General features: G+C 41.9%; 1 protein-coding gene across 1 annotated transcript; it reads left to right on the forward strand.

Annotated features, from left to right (window-relative positions):
• The first annotated feature begins 9,801 nt into the window (after positions 1–9,801).
• coq7 (coenzyme Q7 homolog, ubiquinone (yeast)) lies at positions 9,802–12,088 on the forward strand. Its single transcript, XM_069165870.1, has 6 exons — positions 9,802–9,970; positions 10,297–10,475; positions 11,049–11,163; positions 11,356–11,495; positions 11,644–11,712; positions 11,983–12,088. Exons 1-6 carry the CDS (start codon positions 9,943–9,945, stop codon positions 12,058–12,060), a joined length of 609 nt encoding a protein of 202 aa, XP_069021971.1. The 5' UTR covers positions 9,802–9,942; the 3' UTR covers positions 12,061–12,088.
• Positions 12,089–19,104: the final 7,016 nt, after the last annotated feature.

The following is a 19,104-nucleotide window of genomic DNA, read 5'->3' on the forward strand; positions in this document are numbered from 1 at the left end:
CTCCAGTTATTTTGTATTTTTTTCTCCTCTGGTGACTCTAATCTCAACCTGACATCTCCAAACCTCAGACACAGTAAAGATGCTCTTTTCCCCCTCAGACAGCAGATGGCTTGCCATCATTTTCTCAACTGTCTTGGAACCAGAAGGTGTCTGAATGAGACTACGCTGTGATTACTCGTTAGAGGAAAACCACGCTGGATGGCAGCCAGGCCGAGGAACAGCAGAAGTGGCGATTAGATTGGTGTGGAGCACGATCTCGCAAACAAACAACGCAAATTTACAGTTTAATTTTGGCTATTTTTTTTTTTTTTGCATGTATTGTGCTTCCTTATACATGAATATTTGCTTAAAAAATGATCCACTAATTCTAAAGTGAATATAGTTTTCTTTTGATAAAGAAAAAAAACTTTAAAGTTTAAGGTTTAGATTAGAAAATAGTCAGATTAGGTTTTAGGTTTTGTAAAAAAAACATTTTGCCTGCTGGGTTGTACAGTTTCATGAAAAGACATCGTCTCTTTGAAAAAAGAGGAAATGTAAAGACACAGTCATCCCTCATTAGCACTTTTCCACTTGAGTTTCATCACAGATTTCCTGAATGACAAATCTGCATCATATGTTTCTCCACATTTAAGCAGGAGAAAACTCGTGATTCCATTTTTTTTTTTTTTAAATCTAAAGGTTGCATCTATTTTCTCTCAGAGAAAAGTCAGTGATTGAAATTGTGCATTTAAAGTCGCATGATGATGATAAGTTTATTGAAATATCAGTGACATCTCTCATGGAATAACATGTTCATTCTAAAAGAATGTTAAATTGCCTAAAATAACAATTATGTGCTCTTTAGTCCTTCAGTCATCAGCATTTACTCCACTAAACAGAATAAAAATAGATGATGCGCCAAAGCGTGCAAACTATTTTGGAATCATTTGCATGGTTTATTTTTTGAGGACTAAATTCAAGCCACAGGCACAAAGTTGAGTAGCTGTGCTTTGTGTCAGCTAGTGGTGAGTTTTGGTCGGGCCTGACCTGAATGTGCCTCAGAGCCGAGCCGGCCACAGTCCAAACGGGTTTAAACAACCTCTAAACAAAGAGGAGGCGCTGGCGCAGAGCCAGCAGAGAGCCAGCGGCTCAACTCCTGCAGCTGCAAACAAAGAATCACAGGTTCACTCTCACTCTGCGTCACAGCCACTGACGCTTTGACCTCACTGGAACACAAACATATGATGCTGAGTAGAGTCTGTCCATCCGTCCATCCGTTCATCCATCCATCCATCCATTCATTCATTCATTCATTCATTCATTCATTCATTCATTCATTCATCCATCTGTTCATCCATCCGTCCATCTGTTCATCCATCCATCCATCCGTTCATCCATCCGTCCATCCATCCGTACGTCCGTCCATCCGTCCATCCATCCATCCATCCATCCATCCATCCATCCATCCATCCATCCATCCATCCGTCCGTCCGTCCGTCTGTCCGTTCATCCGTCCGTTCATCCATCCATCCATCCGTCTATCCGTTCATCCATCCATCCGTTCATCCATCCATCCATCCGTTCATCCATCCATCCATCCATCCATCCATCCATCCATCCATCCATCCGTCCGTCCGTCCGTCCGTCCATCCGTCCGTCTGTCCGTTCATCCGTCCGTTCATCCATCCATCCATCCGTCTATCCGTTCATCCATCCATCCGTTCATCCATCCATCCATCCGTTCATCCATCCATCCATCCATCCATCCATCCATCCATCCATCCATCCATCCGTCCGTCCGTCCGTCCATCCGTCCGTCTGTCCGTTCATCCGTCCGTTCATCCATCCATCCATCCGTCTATCCGTTCATCCATCCATCCGTTCATCCATCCATCCGTTCATCCATCCATCCATCCGTTCATCCATCCGTTCATCCATCCATCCATCCATCCATCCATCCATCCATCCATCCATCCATCTCATGTACTACTGCAGAGATTTAGTTAAACAGGCCCCCTGAGTAAACACTTCTAAATTACTTTAACAATGCTTAATAGGATATTGTGGTTTCTCTCTAAACTCAAACCAGACCTGCTGCTCTCTGAAAATAGCAGCGAGTGGAGATCCACTGGACCGTCCCCCGTCACTAGTTGCCCAATAACCTGAGTGACTGGCTCCCCCTTAATAGAGCCCGGAGCCTGACTCCCACTCACTCTGGCCTCCTGTGACGTATGAAGGCACCAGCTCATCACGAGTCACCGCACTGAAGTGGTAAGACGAACATCAACAAAAACAATTCCTCCGCTTTTCACTTGAGGATTGCGGGCAGATCTCCTCTAAAAATATCTTGGAGAAAAACTGAGGGGGAGGCCAGGATTGTGGCGGTGACATTTATTAGAGAATCATCCACTCCCTGCGTGCTGTAAAAACACAGTCTTTTTTCAGGGTGGAAAACAAATGTGTTGAGTACAATGTGGTAAAATGATGAAGTGATGACCAGCAGCATTTTCTACCACTGGCTGTGATAAAATCATATTTTCATGTTCTACCACACTACATAGAAAACCACCACAAAATCCAGCCACAGCCTTGTTCTGATCTGATTTGCTTCTTATTTTATGTCCTCTGGTTTATTGCCTGCTATTTGAGTCTGGACTGTTTCACAATAACAGTAACAAAGATTGTTGACGTGTACTTGCTACCCATCATCCCAGCAGCAACACCTAAGTGGCAAAATTATCCTCAAACATATTAAATCTTTATGTTTTCATGCTTTAACAACCAGCCAACTCAAAACACGCTAAAATATTCAGTAGCATGACCTATTGTTTCCATGCTTTACTCCCATCCTTCACTTTTCCTCTATTTAGTTTCAGACATAAGTAAACTGGAAAATGAGCAACATACAGTAAATCATGTATCTCCACACATGGTGTTTCCCACTTTCAACAGGAGCCCTCATTACTCAGCTTCCTCTTGCAGGGCCATTTGTTCTCGAATGCATTCATACGCTGGTAACCCGCAGTTTGCACTCTGCAAATCAGAGAGTTCAAACATAACACACTTCCGGAGAACCATATAGGATAGCAAATGCCGCGATGGCAAAGCAAAGGGAGCCACATCCTGTGGCTAACAGGAAATGCTAGTTAAATGACAGGTTTCATAAATAAAGAGCAGCTGCCATTTCCTTCACACCCTTTATTAAATAGATAGTTTCCCTAAATTCCTGAATTTATCTGCCTGGCTGTTCTAAACTCGGTGTGAATGAGAAAAATGTATTCTGAGATGCGTCAAGTTTCCTGGATATTTCTTACACTGAACACAAATTTTTTATATAAACTAGCTGATGTGTCTGAGCTTGCCTTTGAGGCAAAAAGCTCATGTCTGTTGAATAAGCTGTACTTTTGACTCTCGGGCTTGTTTATATGCTTTCTTTAAAACAGTCTGATGAATGTGTCTCCATGGGCTTCTTATCGTAAATAGTAGTTATTATGTGACTGGTTCATTCAGAAATATCTGGTTGGATGAGGATTGCCTGAACATGCAGAACTTTTTGATTCACAATGAAGAAGAGATTTAAACATTTTCTCTTATCCCTTCGATGTAAAAAAAAATAAAAAATAAAACTGAAGGAATAGTGCCAGACAGACAAGGGCCATTTAACTTGTACCAGACGAAGCTAAATACACTCTCCAGTGTCCATGAAAACAGGCGGTTTAGAGAGTGATTTAACTAGGTCTGCACCGTGCACAACATAGATTTTCAAGTGTAAACAATTCAATAAGAGAAATCACTTTCCTCTGGTTTTAATCTTGTATAGCATCTATAAAGAGGGTTAGGTGGCTTTTAAAGGAGGCTTGGTGAATTTAAATCTGAAAATGAATCTCTGTTTTTGGTACCATTTTATGAGACATCTTGCCCTTTCCAGAGGGATACCACCAAACCATAAAATGCTCGGCTTTTTAAAACAATGTTGCATAACTTTTATTTCTTTCTCAACCTAGTTTTGTAACAATTTGGGGATGAATAACTGTTGTTTTTCAGGGGAATACCATCCCTTTAAATGATTTATATTTCCCAAAAACATATTTGTGAGCATCAATGATGTTCCTCAAAGGTCGTAAAACCATAATGACATGCAGCTGTAGGTGTTACAACTCTGACTCCAGAGGCAATCTGAGGTCACTTTACTTTTGCTGATCTCGCATTTTGACCTTCGACCTTTGACCTTGGCTTTGAAGAGCACGATAATATCACATTTCAGGCTTTGTAGTTTTCTCTTTTTGTTAAACTTCATCAATTATAGTGAAATCAATCCTCAGTTTTTGAGCTATTCCAACTGCTTAATAGCAGTAATATGATAATAATAATACATTCTGTAAGACCACCCAATCAACTCAAAGTCTGAAGCCTTGCTGAAGTGAAACAGCAGGGTTATTTTGAATATCTATGAAAATCTTTTGTGGGAGATTTAGTTCATATTCCCCTTGTGCTTTTTCTGGGGTTTCCTTTCCACAACAACGTAAGGAGAAAATACAAACTTCCTAATATCTGAACGGAGGCGACGTTGCTTCTGAGCCATCATCCCGAGAACTCACAGTTTCTTCCCGTGCTCAGCGTTTCCCCCCCGAGAGCTCCGGCTTCTCCTCATATTCTAAAAAACACAAAGATTTTTCACTTGTGTAAATTCATCCGGTGATCAAGGGAGGATATGTAATATTTACAAATTGAGCATTTAACTGTACTCATGAACAAATCTGCACAGTAGGATATAAATGAACAATAATCGCTCTGAAACCTCTTTTTTTTTTCTTTTTTTTTTAAAGCCTACATCATTATCTTTCCGAGTACGTATCACATCCACGTGCATGCGGAGGAACTGAAAACTGTGCCTTTTCATCTTCGCTGGCTCTCTGTGTTTATGCATGTTTCAGCTCTTATATTTTCGATGCCAGTAACAATGGTAAATGTGTAATTTCGGGTGAATCCGTCATTCTCGAGTAGGAGGAAAAAAAGCTGCTTTTACAAACAGACATGACGCATTCTTTGGGTTCAAAATTCAAAAGAACAATTAAAGCAAACCCTGTTATGAAACACACACAGATGTGGAGAAATGGATCACAGTGTGTGTTTTTTTTCTTCATCGCTATAATGAAACCCATTTAAATGTTTAACAACTATAATATTTAACGTTATTTTTATCCAGCTTAATCCTCTTTATTGAATTCCATTAACTCATCAGGAGCACCAGTCAGCCTGTCATCACATGAATAACGTCTTTCTGTAACCCTGCAGGAAGTGCTATCAAGTCAGAAAAATTAACCCTGATGATGTCATCAAGATTATGTCATTAGAGTTATATCAGCCTGCGTAAAAAAAAGAAAAGAAAAAGGTTTTTGATTTACCAGCCAGCAACCAACAGTGACGTCACCCGTTGGTTTGTGATCTGCCGTTATGAAACCTCGAGTTTGGATTTTGCACGTCGCCATCTTGCTTTTTTTGGAGCCAGAAGTGACCATATTTGGACTCGCAGGGGGAGGAGCAAGCGCTGAATCTGATCGGGAACCCGAGGCCACTACGTCCCTCCCAACCTATAGCGGAAACCTGACAGCATCACACTCGTGTCAATCAAAGAGACACGCCCCTCAAAATGGCCAATTTTTTTCAGCCTAATATCTAATAAAGGATGGATTTATTTTCAGATGGACCGCCAGAGAACTAATGAGAAGGAGGGAGTTTAGCGAACACCTCTTTCAATGGTTAATGTTCTTATTTTAAACCTGGGCCTTTTTTAGCCATCATTGTCACTGGGAGAACAAACACACAAAGTACCAATGCCACAAAGAGGTTTGAAAGTTTCCAGTTTGGGTTCATGGACTCCAAAGTGAGATCTCAACCGGACCTGCTCAATCCGATTCTCTCATCTTTCTTTTTTTTGACAGGGTTGCCATGAACAATATTAGGTGCGTACGCGCAGACACTGACGCATGTTGCTGTCATATATTCTACATTTTAAATGTTGCGTACCACACACACGAGCTCTGGGAATCCCACCGCACCACTCGGGGACCAAATGAGACAAGACCCATCATGTCTCCTCTCAGTGAGAGCAGACGTTGTTGACTCACTGCAGTCTAGAGGCGCTTTGCCTGCGTCCTACCGCAGCTATGCACTGTCTGACCAGAGCCTCGGAGCAAGGGTGTGCAGACTCACACACACGTCCATGAATGCATGCAAACATTACATAAACACAGTGAGACACACATGCATGCAGGTGCATACACACATAGTGTCACTCTTTCTCCAGCTCTGCGGTTTGCTCTTTAATTCCCTCATCAGTCACATCCCACTACAAAGCAAGAACACTTTCTCTTGGTCTTTTCCTTCTTCCAGTTGTGTTCCTGAATTTCAGATCTGGCTGTTGATTACTTCATTCTTTATGTGCTATTATCAGAGAGTGTGTTTACTATTTGGGGGATTAACATTAAACCTGCCAAACAGCTCCTTAAAGTCCTTCTTTATACTGCTCGTGATGTGGTTTTTAGGTATTTATCCCCTGATTCCTCAAAATTGGATGTTTGGTTCCCCGTTGCGAATCGTCACCATCTGCAGGTCTCCTTGGTTTTATGGTGGTTAATAGCGAGTTTGAGCTATTTTTTTTTTTTAGCCCTCTAGCCGACAACATTACCAGTTTGTTTCACTCTCATTGCTCTCACTGTAGTTTTTTAGCTGTAGCTGGCAGCTGTTTTCAGTTCAAATCCTCAACACACTGTGCAGCGGTAAATGAAGTGAAGCTAGTGGCACATTTAGCATCTTAAAAGCCAGATATTTGCAAAAAAAACAAGACGAAAATTCAACTAACATTCATCTTGGGTGCAGAAGGTGACTGATAAGTGTGCTTCATGACTGCAGAGTCTGCCATATCAATGTTAAGAAGTTATGTCTATGTTGTATTCATAGTTTATTTCCACTGGCCGCAAAAGGCCAAAACAAATAAAATTTAAATAAAATGGTCAAACAGCAGATATCATAACTTCTCATGCTTAGTGAGTCAAGATTCAAGATACATTTTTTTTTTTTGCCAAATTCAGATAATTTAAATTTTTCTTTTAAATTAAACTCCTCTCCGAAAACACTTGATCTTTGCTTTCACAAAATCATATTATTATTATTATCTTCTTGGACTTTAAACAGCTCCCTCCTGAGCCGGTGAAGACATCTGTTTTCAACTTGGGGCCCATGGTGTAACTTCACGTGTAAAATCGGTGGAGTGCCCTTTTACAACCAGATTGTGACCAAACGCAGCCACAACATTAAGTAGTAATAGAGGACCTGCCTTATGATGCTGCGCCTTGGTGGAGCAAATTTCCTCCAAAAATATTAGCAATTACTTAAATGACTAAAACACCAAATTACACTCAGTGAGCGACTTTAGGGGTCTCCGGAGTTTTTTTGTTTTTTTTAAGTTGTTTTTTTAACCTCGCCCACTTTGTCAATCAAACCCTGCTCACACACTCACACACTCACTCACTCACTCACACACTCACTCACTCACACACTCACTCACCCACTCACTCACTCACACACTCACTCACTCACACACTCACTCACTCACACACTCACTCACTCACTCACTCACACACTCACTCACTCACTCACTCACTCACTCACTCACACACTCACTCACTCACACACTCACTCACACACTCACACACTCACTCACTCACTCACTCACTCACTCACACACTCACTCACTCACTCACACACTCACTCACTCACTCACTCACTCACACACTCACTCACTCACTCACTCACACACTCACTCACTCACTCACACACTCACACACTCACTCACTCACACACTCACACACTCACACACTCACTCACTCACTCACTCACACACTCACTCACTCACTCACTCACTCACTCACACACTCACTCACTCACACACTCACTCACTCACTCACTCACTCACTCACACACTCACTCACTCACTCACTCACTCACTCACACACTCACTCACTCACACACTCACTCACACACTCACTCACTCACTCAGGGAGGGCAGCGGCGACACGCATGCGCCTGTAGGTGCAGCACACGTAGCCTACCGGCAGTCAGACAGACAGATAAGGAAACACATAACCGGCGTCTCACCACAAACACACACACAGACCAAACCGACACACCCCGCCGTTCACTGTCCTGGCCTTGTTTACTGGAGACCTCCGCAGCAGCCCGACCTCACCGTTCCACACATTCCTGCGTCCTCGGGTTTTTCAGAAAGGAGCATTTTGCACTCATCAAAAGTCGCAGAGGAAACTACTAAATAATGCTGACTAATATGATCAAGGCAAATGACAGTGCCAGAAAATGCCAAGAGATGAAAAGCAGCAATTATTTTTGATTTAAGGCAGACATTTTCATATTTTGTTGTTTTGTTTTTTATTTGAAGAGGGTCAAATCAGACTTCTCTGCACGTTGTTCAGTTTGTCACTGCAGTCACATATTTGACTGAAACTGAAATGATCATGAAAAGTGGTCCCAACTGGAGTTGACAGTGTCAAACCGCCATTATCTGTACAACACCGCCACCTGTGGACCAACTCTGATTCCTCCACGAGCTCCCTCTTTTTTTTTTTTTTTTTTTTTGGGGGGGGGGCGGGGGGGGGGGGTTATTCAATTATTCAATCTTGCATAACAGCCCGAAACAAAAGAAACACTCATGATTTGTTTGACACAGTAAAAACAGAGAGTGTCTGGCCAAAAGGTAATTTTCTATATTTACTTTATTCCTTTAAAAGCTCGCTTTCCTCCCACAGACCAAAGATTTCTGTGGGCTCGGGGGACTTTGTGAGCTCCAAATTGCCTGTTAAGTGAGGATTTGTTTGTGTTGTGATATAATCCTGTGACAGACAGTGAGTCTTCTAAGATGCTGAACCTGTGAACCCACACAGGAATAACTTTAGCACTGAGTCCTTCTGATTCATGAGAAAATTACTGAGAGCGTTAAGCTACGAAAAATAAACAAGGTTAAATTTGACCTGCTGGTTCCATAACTTTTATAGAGTATCTTAGTTAATTAGCCTCGTGTCTTTGTGTGACCTTAAATAAAGCTATAAACTCATTATGTAAATATCAGCCAGTATCTTTATAAGATAAAAAAATTTTATTTTAATCTTTTTTTTTAAATTTATTGCTGGACAAAAGACAAAAGACACAAAAAAAAAACATCATGAAGAGGACAAAAACATCAGGTAAAGAAAAATAAACCATCTTTTTTGAGATGGTGATATCAATTGTTGGTATTGTGATGATGTGGTACCTCACTGGGACCTTTTCATGTATAAACACCAACCTTTGTCCTACCAGAACGTCTTCATGAGGACCTTTCCAGTCCTGGTCAGGCAGAACATCCTTTCTGAGGTCTTGGTTAAGTTGAGGAGGATCCCTGCAGTTCGAGGTCAAGTTAAGGTCAGGGATAGGCCTGAAACGGTTACGGTTACGGTTTGGTTGTCCACAATGAACGGAAGTCGATGCACGTGTGGGACGACTTCATCTGCAGGGGGTGGGGGGGATGAAGATGAAGATGATGAAGCATCAGAAAACAATATATAATAAAATGTATAGTTAATGTAAATATATAGTCCCAATAATTAATTGTATGTCTAAAGTAGTTTGACCTGTGTAAAAACAAAACAAAAAGACTTTCCAACAAGCTGACTTGTCTAAATATATATTTTTTTAAAACGCACTACAATTTTGCAAAAGAGGGGAAGGGGGCGGGGGGAGCGAGTAGTGACGTCATAAATGTGCGCGACGTCCACCTTCTGACGTCGTGCTTCAATGTCAGCTGGCACTCTTTTGTGTCACAGCCGGACTTATTAAACGTTTAACGGACCGCCGTCCAGAGAGCCGCACGTGGAGCTTGTGTGTGACGCGTCCCGGTTCGTCGGTGCAGCGATGATTCGCCAGTGTTTAAAATTCAGAGGTGGGTTCGACAGCTCGGAGCTAACGTGCTAACATGCTAAAAACACTTCCGTAAGATGCTCCGCGCGCACCTGACGTAACGTCCACCTGTCTGAGCTCCATTCAAACACCTCTCTTTTTACGCGCTGTATTTATTGTAAATAAACTTCTGTACTTTAAACTTCCCAGCGACGTTAATTCTGCACAAATGTTTTCCAAAAGTTCAATATTTTTTTATTTTGTTTTTAAGCAAAAACTTTCCAGCTGAACTCGTGCAGGTGTGTTTGTTTTGGTTTTCTGTTTTTTTTCCTGAACATCTCGAACACTTCCGGTTCTTGTCGCCACCAGCTCCCCTGCAGCAGAGCTCGCGTGCTTACGGTGTGGTTCCGCCCCCGCGCGACAGCGACGAGAAGGCGATGATGCACCGAATGCTGCGCGTGGACCACGCGGGTGAATACGGTGCCAACCGCATCTACGCCGGCCAGATGGCGGTGTTGGGTCGAACCAGGACGGGACCGCTCATCCAGGTATACAACAGTCCTCCCAGGAAATTCATGTTTTAATAGTCAATTAATAGTTCTGAGAGGTTTTTTTTATTTTTTTTTTTTATTTTTTTTAAATGTTAATATTTTTGAAGTTCCTTTAGTTTTAGTTCAATTTAATAAACTGATTTTTTTTTTTTTTTAACAACATTTAAAGCTTCACTTGTGGTTTCAGTTTTCTGACATTTTAAAGGCTGAAGAGTCAATAAAGAAAACAACCTACTAATTAATCTTTATGAACATTAATTAATAGTTGCCGCCCTGATTTCCGATCATTATGTGAACAATGTTCGCCATCGTTGATGGTTTTTAATGCTTTTTTTTTTTTTTTTTTTACCAAAGTGTACCTTAAATCTCCACAGTTACTGTTGAAGAGACAAATACCAAATCTACTCCCTTCTTTTTTGGTTTTGTACCTTTTTTTTTTTTATCTTCTTCATATGTTCATTATTAAACTAAAATGTAGGCCTATTCTATCTGGTGTCATAAATAGAAATAGAAAAACACGAGTGTGTTCAACGTGAGTGTGGAGCAGCTCAAAATGTCGTTTTTCTTCAGGAAATGTGGGATCAAGAGAAGAAGCACCTCGAGAAGTTCAACGAAATCCTCGCCGAGAACAGAGTTCGGCCGACGGCGCTGCTGCCGCTCTGGAACGTCGCCGGGTTCGTGTTAGGTCGGTACATCCCATAAACACGCAGCGTCCATAAAAGTCACATGAAGAATCAAATGCGAAAGATGAGTGATGTCTCTGACAAAGTCTTACGTGTGTTCTTTGCTTGAATCTTTAGAGTTTTGACTTGAGGATCAAAAACAGCGGACGAGTTTTGCTTCGTGAAGTTAAATTTGTATTTGTTTCCGGCTGCAGGGGCGTCGTCCGCCCTGCTGGGGAAGGAGGGGGCGATGGCGTGCACGGTGGCGGTGGAGGAGAGCATCTCCGAGCACTACAACAGCCAGATAAGAGCTCTGATGGAGCGCGACCCGGACAGATACACCGAGCTGCTGCAGGCGAGCGACCCGCCGTTCATCAGATTCATTAACACTCACCACGAAGTGTCGCCCGACCGAGACGGATACAGAACGAAGGAGACCCACAAACAAACTTTTAATGAATTTCATGAATAATTTTAAGGTGTATTTTTTTTTTTTTTTATAGGTGATAAAAGAATTTAGAGATGACGAGATGGAACATCACGACACGGGGTTGGAGCACGACGCTGAAACGGTGAGTCAGCGTGCTTTATTATAGTCCAGCAAACGTCTGTTTAACTGACAACTCAGAAAAATTATTTTAAATAAATATGAAGAAAACAATATATTTCTTTGTTGCATGTTTTTTTTTTCTATTTTTTTTTTTCCTCACTTTGACATGAAAATATAAAGAAAACTGAGAGATATCAATATTAATTTATATAAATATGTTTCTGTTAATGCAGATTTTTTTTATTTAAAGTCATTAAAAATGTTGTTAAAGTGTGTTTTTCTTTTGTTTTAGGTTCCTGGATATTGGCTAATAAAAAACGCAATACAGCTCGGATGCAAAGCTGCAATATATTTTTCTGAACGTGTCTGAAAACAATTAAATTGTTTTGATATTGTGACTCAGTTTTTTGTAAATCAGTTCATTTGAATTTGTGTTTAAATTCAGCTCCTTTGTAAATGTCAGATTGAACGTGTTGCACGCAGACGTTCCCGCTCTAATCTGACATTATTTGGGTTGCTGTGTTCAGTATGTAACACACGGACTCTGGTTAAGTACTTGGTGGAGGTGATCCTCGCTGAAATAAACAGCAGACCTCAGTGCTGTTTTGTGAATGTAAAAGATTTATTTCTATAATGTTTGTTGTCTGAAAATGGATGTTAAACATCTGCTTATTTAGTTTAAGGAAGAACATACTTTCCCAACATTTTTACATTTTCTCTAATCTGCTTCTGTATTTTTTTTTTGTACCTGAATGCACCACGATGAACAACGTTTACTTTAAAGATCGTACGCTCGCCTTCGACCAAAAGTTACATACCTAAAATACATATGATAAGGACATATTGATCCCGGCATACTCACACCTTCATACCCTTCAACGAACTCTCCGGTTTCACACGCAATCGTTCATATATCAAGCTGAGCAATGACTTGTCATCCTGGCCTAACTGCCAGCCGCCCTCGCACAGCATTTCTGAGTACATGAGGTCACTGAGCAAGAAGGATTGACAAAGGGCTCGTCCAGGGGGGGCCCCCTTTTATCTATTAGGCCTTTCATCGGACTGAGCCGGTCGAACAAAATGTTCATTCCCTCTCCTGGTCAACATCACTCTGTCCTCGCCGTATGCTGAGTGCAGCGCTTTTACCCTCGATTTAGCCTTTTTCCAGGCCGTGGGGTGTGATGTGCAGTGATTTACAGCCTGTGGCGTCGGCCGAGATGAAATCCTTTGGTTTGTCTCTCGGCGGACAGTAACGACACACTAAATGGAAAGCTTTGGATTATTATACGTTATTCAGTTGGGTCAAAATTCAAGGAAAATAATGCATCGAGCTTTGGGAAGATGTCTGCGCCGCCACGTGTTGTCCAAACCTACAAATCCTTCACCCCCCCAAAAAAATTAGCCCTTAATTGGAGTTTTGATGATGATACTGGGGGGGAGAGGTGTCTGGTACGTTGGTCTAAAATTCCCTGCAGGCGTTCACTTAAAACGAGATGCTGCAAATTGTAGTTTTCACTTCAGTTTGGACCAACGGCTGCTTTCGTTCTTAACGTCCCCTTCAGGATGAATTAAATTGCTTTGATGATCCTCTTTAAATGGGTCTCGTGTTACCTTTCATACCTGTTGTATTTCCCGATTCTTCCTTTTTGCATGTTTTCCTTTATTTCGTCTCTCGTGTGCATCGCTGGTTGTACTATAAGTGTCTCCTGAGATGAGCTGTTACCCAACTTTGCAGATCTATTTTGCTCAGCATGAGGTCAGAGGCGTTATTCTAGCCGCGGTGGGTTTGCATATCACACCTGACCTGAAGGGTTAATGTGCCGTATGGCCCCCCCATTCCTTAAAAATAGGTTCCTCTGTGCAGTCCGTCAGCCCGTGAAAAAGCTGAAGTGAAACAACCTCGTCGGTGCCGTGTTTGTTGTGATGATGGACATTATGAGCCTATTTTTAGCCGGTCCTGTAATAGTTCAAATTAGCTAATAGAAATTAGCCGCTTCGACTCTCTCCGGTTCGACCCGAAGAGGTCGAGCCGACTCGCCGGTTCTTCGTCGTTCGAAGGATTCCTGTTTTACTGCCTGTATTTGTTGATCACATTGAGATTCCTGCTCTTGTCCCTGTGAGCAAAACTTTCTCACCGTTTCACCTGCAACAAATCAACAAGAATAGTGTTTGTTTATTTGATCATTTGTTTAGACGTGACGAGGACGGAAAGGCACGAGGTCTGACCGCTGACCGTAAGCAACGTGAGACGCTCGGCAGCTTTGCAAATCAAAGGTAGATCATCATGCATTATTTAAGCCCCAGATTTATTTGCACTAACAGTTTTATAGCGACGTGCAACAGTTTAAATAAAGCAACAAACGTACAGCTCCATTCGTGGCTCCGTGTTGGGTGATGAAATTACCGGGAAATAAAAAGCGGAGTGACGACTCGGTCGCAGCGCTGGTGTTAATCACCTCCAACTTTACATCTAAATTAGCCGCCATGTCGCCTATAACCACAGAAGCAATACGTTTTTCTATCGTTCGTGGTGTCTGTAACTTTCAGCTCAATGCTGCATCTGTCTGCGACCATCCGGAGTTCATGGGCACTGTTTAGTTTCTTTTTCTCAGAATTACTTCCAAAGGAATCTGCTGAAGAAATTGGCAACAAGAATTTGAAGAGTGCAATAAAACTTTAGTAAACTTGGGACTGTCTTGCTGCCCGTGAATAATTGGGGTTGTAAATTTTGAGCAGCAAGAATTATACATATCCCTCTAAGTTATCAAATCTTTCGGATACAGATTGTATTGCTTCTTGGCTTCGACACGGGCCGTCCGTCAGTCTGCGGGCTCTTCTTGGGTTTACATTAACTAATAGATCAGTCTGGAGTACTGAGAGCTGCAGGGAATTTAAAGAATAAGTTCGCTTCTGCATGATTACGTATAATGAATATTATTTTAAAATTTTGTAAATGTGCTAATATAAAAAGGGATGCGTCTTACAAAAGAGCCCCTTTAAAATGTTGGAATATACAGATTTGTTCTTTAAACGAGCGTCTCCTGTTCCATGAGCTTATTTAGGTTTAGTTTTTGTCGTTTTCCAAAACCCATTTGAGACCCAGTGAAACATACGGATCCGATATTGCTTCTTAAGTTGTGTTCAGACCAAACTTTTATGAGTTCGGCGACTCAAATTCAATATTTTTAACAAGCGCAGATGTGAATTTGTGTCCTTTCGTGTCGCCGCTGTGTGAATCTTTGCATTGACCTGGCATGTCAAGGCTCCCCGGGAATAATCCTCTTCGCAAAATAATCTTAATTTGCTTTCTTGTTGAGAGTTGGATGAGAAGATCGATAGCGTTTTCTATGTGAATGCTAAATGTCGAAGCCGCATGTCATGAGTTTTCCAGACAATCAGAGAGTTAAGGAAGAAACACTCTAACACATTTCACACTTTGGTTTTGGTGCAGATTTAAAAAAGGATTTTGCGTAAAGCTGCACATTTTCCAAAATGTGACACTATTTAACGTGCTGGTCTACATCCACCCGCAGGGAGTCTCATTCAATCAACATGATAAAGTCCTTACAACAATACTTTACAACATTATACCAAGGAACCCAACAATTAAGAAATTTCTACATGAACAGCTGGAAGAAAAACCTCGTTAATACAGAGAATAATGATTTCTACTTGTTTATGCCCACATTGTCTTTCTCTATTTGTTCTGACAGGAATTTTAACAACTTTAAGTTGATCAAACTTGAGAAAAAGATTATTGCATCCTGGCATAATATCACCAAGAAAGAATCTCACCTGACCTCAGGGAACACGGCACCATAATGTTTTATCTCATGAGATCGGCTCCGTTAACTGACAGGGGTGATAAAGCTAACACAGATGCTAACTGTCATGTCGCCATAAATTTTATGTACAAATCATCTGCATACTTGTTAGAGTTTGCATCGCCTCGACCGTTTAACAAGGTGTTCTCAGAAGTGAGGGGCGGTTAGATCGAACTGACTCAGCTCGGCTCGTCGTACACTTCTGCTCATCCAGGTCATCTATTCACATGAGAAACAGCCACAGTCTATAAATAGTCAACAGTAAACATTTTTACTGTTCTTTGGTATGTTCATATAAATACCAGCGGCGTGATGTCACCGTGTGCTTTACATTACTGTTCGACGCAGAGTGGCCGAGTTGGATCTCTGATTCATCGATGTTTTCTCCCCCCTTGTCTTTTTGCTAATATTTTGTGCTGAAAGATATGCACAAATGTGCATTTATGCACCTGACTACCTAAACCTATGATAAATCTTCTGGACGGCCGAGGGGTGTGTGGCCTGAAAGAGTGACCACGTGTCCGCATGTCTTCGTGGTGTGAAGCGACAACACATGATGCAAAAGGGCTGACATCATTTCAGCTGGAATCTGTGACTGATGGCCTGTCACGCAGCGCTCGTCCACCGACCGCTTCACAAAGAGAAAAATAAAACAAGGTCAGTCTTCTAGGAAGGTTAATGTGTAAAACGTCTACATTTATAATTCCTTAATGAAAAGCTGTGCACATATTTATTCATATGTACACTGAAAGAATCCGAAATGGTGCAAAAGGAACTCTAATCGTTTTAGACAGTTGACAGTTGCAGGTGTTTTCACCTGTATTTCACTATGAAATATATAAAGCCACAAACAAAACAAAATTAAAGAACTTTTAAGGGAAATTTCACCTCAAATAATCACCACTCGGACAAATGAATGAATGAAGCTCCCCTCCGGCACCACCAGCTACTGAAGGTTGTTATTTACTACTTCATGGATTGGCACCACATTTTTTGCAAATAATCCGTGTAGAGGGTCTTTGAAAATGTGCAGTGTAAAAGTTTATCAATAAAAACAAATACAGGTACATAAAAACAGTGAAAATATGCATTTGGAAAGCAATATAAGCTGAATATGTAGTTAAGAAGTGGAGTCAAGTGTTAAAAAGGGTACAAAGCAAACACGCACACATTGCACTGCAATTACTTTTTCCTTTCTCTGGAAGTGTGTGTGTGTGTGTGTGTTTATGTGTGTGCGTGCGTGTCTGTGTTTATTTATTTTGGTGGGGGGGGGGGTTAAACATGTAAAAAGCTATTATTATTTTTGATTATTTGATTTGATCTATCTGTCTGTCTGTCTGTGTTTCTTGGCTGTGAAATGTATTTTTCTTTGAACAGATCTGAGCTGTATTTAATGAAACCACCGTATTTAACGGACAACTGGAAATCAAGGTGACACTTGTGTTTCACTCTTATCAGACGGGGCCTTCTCTGTTTCCACTCGGTGCTGTGTGATAGTGTGTCGATCAGGTGGTCGGACTTATGTGAGGGACCTACTGTTGCGTGCCGGAGCTGAGCACGGCGTGACCCCTCCACTGGTATCCATCAATGTACTGACAGGCCTGGTGGTTCATCCAGCATGAGTCCAAGGCCACGTTGCTGCTCCACTGTGTCATGAGCTCCAAAGACACTTCGGACTATTGACTCTGGCACAGCACGCCCCTGCAAAGACATCTGGAGTGTGTTGAAGTGTATTAGAAATATAGTAAAGATAAATATCAGGTTGCACAAGCTGTTTATGCTCCGTTGATTCTCATTATTTGGGAAAAGCAGCACATATGTTTGCGAAACTTTAACATGTATTTCAGTCATTTTCTGCTCTCATTGTTCGTCCTCTTCTTTGACTGCAGGATTGCAGTTGTGGCGTTAATACTCAACACTGAACATGTATGTTGGATGAAGGAGCCCCCCCCCCCTCCCCCCCCCCCCCACACACACACACACACTCCCTTCTTGAATCCAATACCTTCTATCCCTGCCATCGACCCCTCCTCCATCTATCACCGATGCATTGGCAGTTTGCAGAAGGTTACCACGCAGGGCCTCTTAGCACCTGGTTTTAGGGATAGTTTTTCGCACCCCACCTGCTTGCCTCCTGCGGCGGCCCGGCACTTTACACCGATCCCGCTAAGACTCTATCTGTCGTCCTCACTGATTGACTAGACAGCCCTGGCGGTGTTACTCTGGCCTGGTCTCATATCTCTCGCCTGAGGCTTGTTTTCATGTGGCTTGTAAAGATGCCACTCTTATCTCCTATTAATCATAGCCCTCTTTCCTCAGCTATGCCTCCACTGCTGCTGACAACCCAGATTCAAAGTGATGCACTTGCAGATTGTCAAATTACACGCAACATGACAAGAGGAGCTGCCAGTGCTGATTGTGGTGTGGATCACAGCCTTATATAAAGCTCTGTTGTTTTATTCTTGCTGCAGTATAAAGGGTTGGATTTTTCTTAAAGTAAAAGGTTACTGATCGGACGACCCTCTCGTCGATCGTACGGTTGGATTTTAAACGTGGGTTTACAACCTTTCTGTGCTGTAGAACGGGCATAAGAATCTGGCATATGACCGCCGTCTCTGGCTCGTTGTTCTTTGAAGCTATCAGCCGACAAATATTCTCGCTCGCGGCCGAGCCCACAGCTCTTGAGGCTGGTGATGACACACATGCTCAGCAGACAAAGTGCCCGGACCACCCGGGCTTTAGGTGTCCTGACCTTGGAGGCTGGCTGTGAAAAATAACGACACAAGGGGAGAAAGAATGCCTCCTATGCTGCATAAGGGGTCAAGCTGTTGCCCCCGTCAGGGTGAAGTTCAACATGTCTCATGAGCCCCTTTATGGGTTATGCAAAATGTTTGGTTTTCAAAGGTAAAGAGGAAAGCGTAAAAGACTCAAGGAGTGTGTCAGGTCTCGCTTTTAGTGTGTGTGTATGCGGCGGTTTGGTAATATCTGCTGCAGAGGCTGAGAGGGACGATGTTTGACGAGCTCTCAGAGCCGAATCACTGGAGGTGTGGAGCACAAATTCACTTTAATCCATTGATCTGAAGCCTGCTCTGAAAAACATATCATTCTGTCCAATCCCATATCAAAGAAAAACAAAATAGCAGCAATGCCATCTCTCTGTTCGTGACATTCTGGTGAAATGATGATAGATTTACAGCAACTTCTTTCGTTTTTCAGCTATTTGAGGTATCTGCTAAACAGATTGTTTCGTTGATTTCTGGGAAGACAGATGGTGGTGTGCCTGCTTCAAGACAACTGAAGGAATGAAGAATTGTTCAGCTCGGTAGATCAAATTCAGTATAGGCCTTAAGCTACATTTTTATTGCGCGTAGGTGCATACGATCTCAGACATATTTTTGAGTGGCTTTGTTTTCTTTCTGGCCGTAGTTGAAAGTAGATAAAATAGCATGGGGTGCTTGAAAATGAGACAAAAATACCGTTTTTGCTGCCAAAGCAATAAGACAAACCTCTTAGCATCTGTCTGCCTTGTTTGTAAGTCTTTAAATGGTTTGGTGATTATTGCAGACAACTTAAGTGTATGATCTTGATTT

This window comes from Embiotoca jacksoni, unplaced genomic scaffold, assembly GCF_022577435.1.
Source record: "Embiotoca jacksoni isolate LCO1_2020_lvr unplaced genomic scaffold, fEmbJac1.0.p SCAF_36, whole genome shotgun sequence".
Classification (NCBI taxonomy): Eukaryota; Metazoa; Chordata; class Actinopteri; family Embiotocidae; genus Embiotoca; species Embiotoca jacksoni.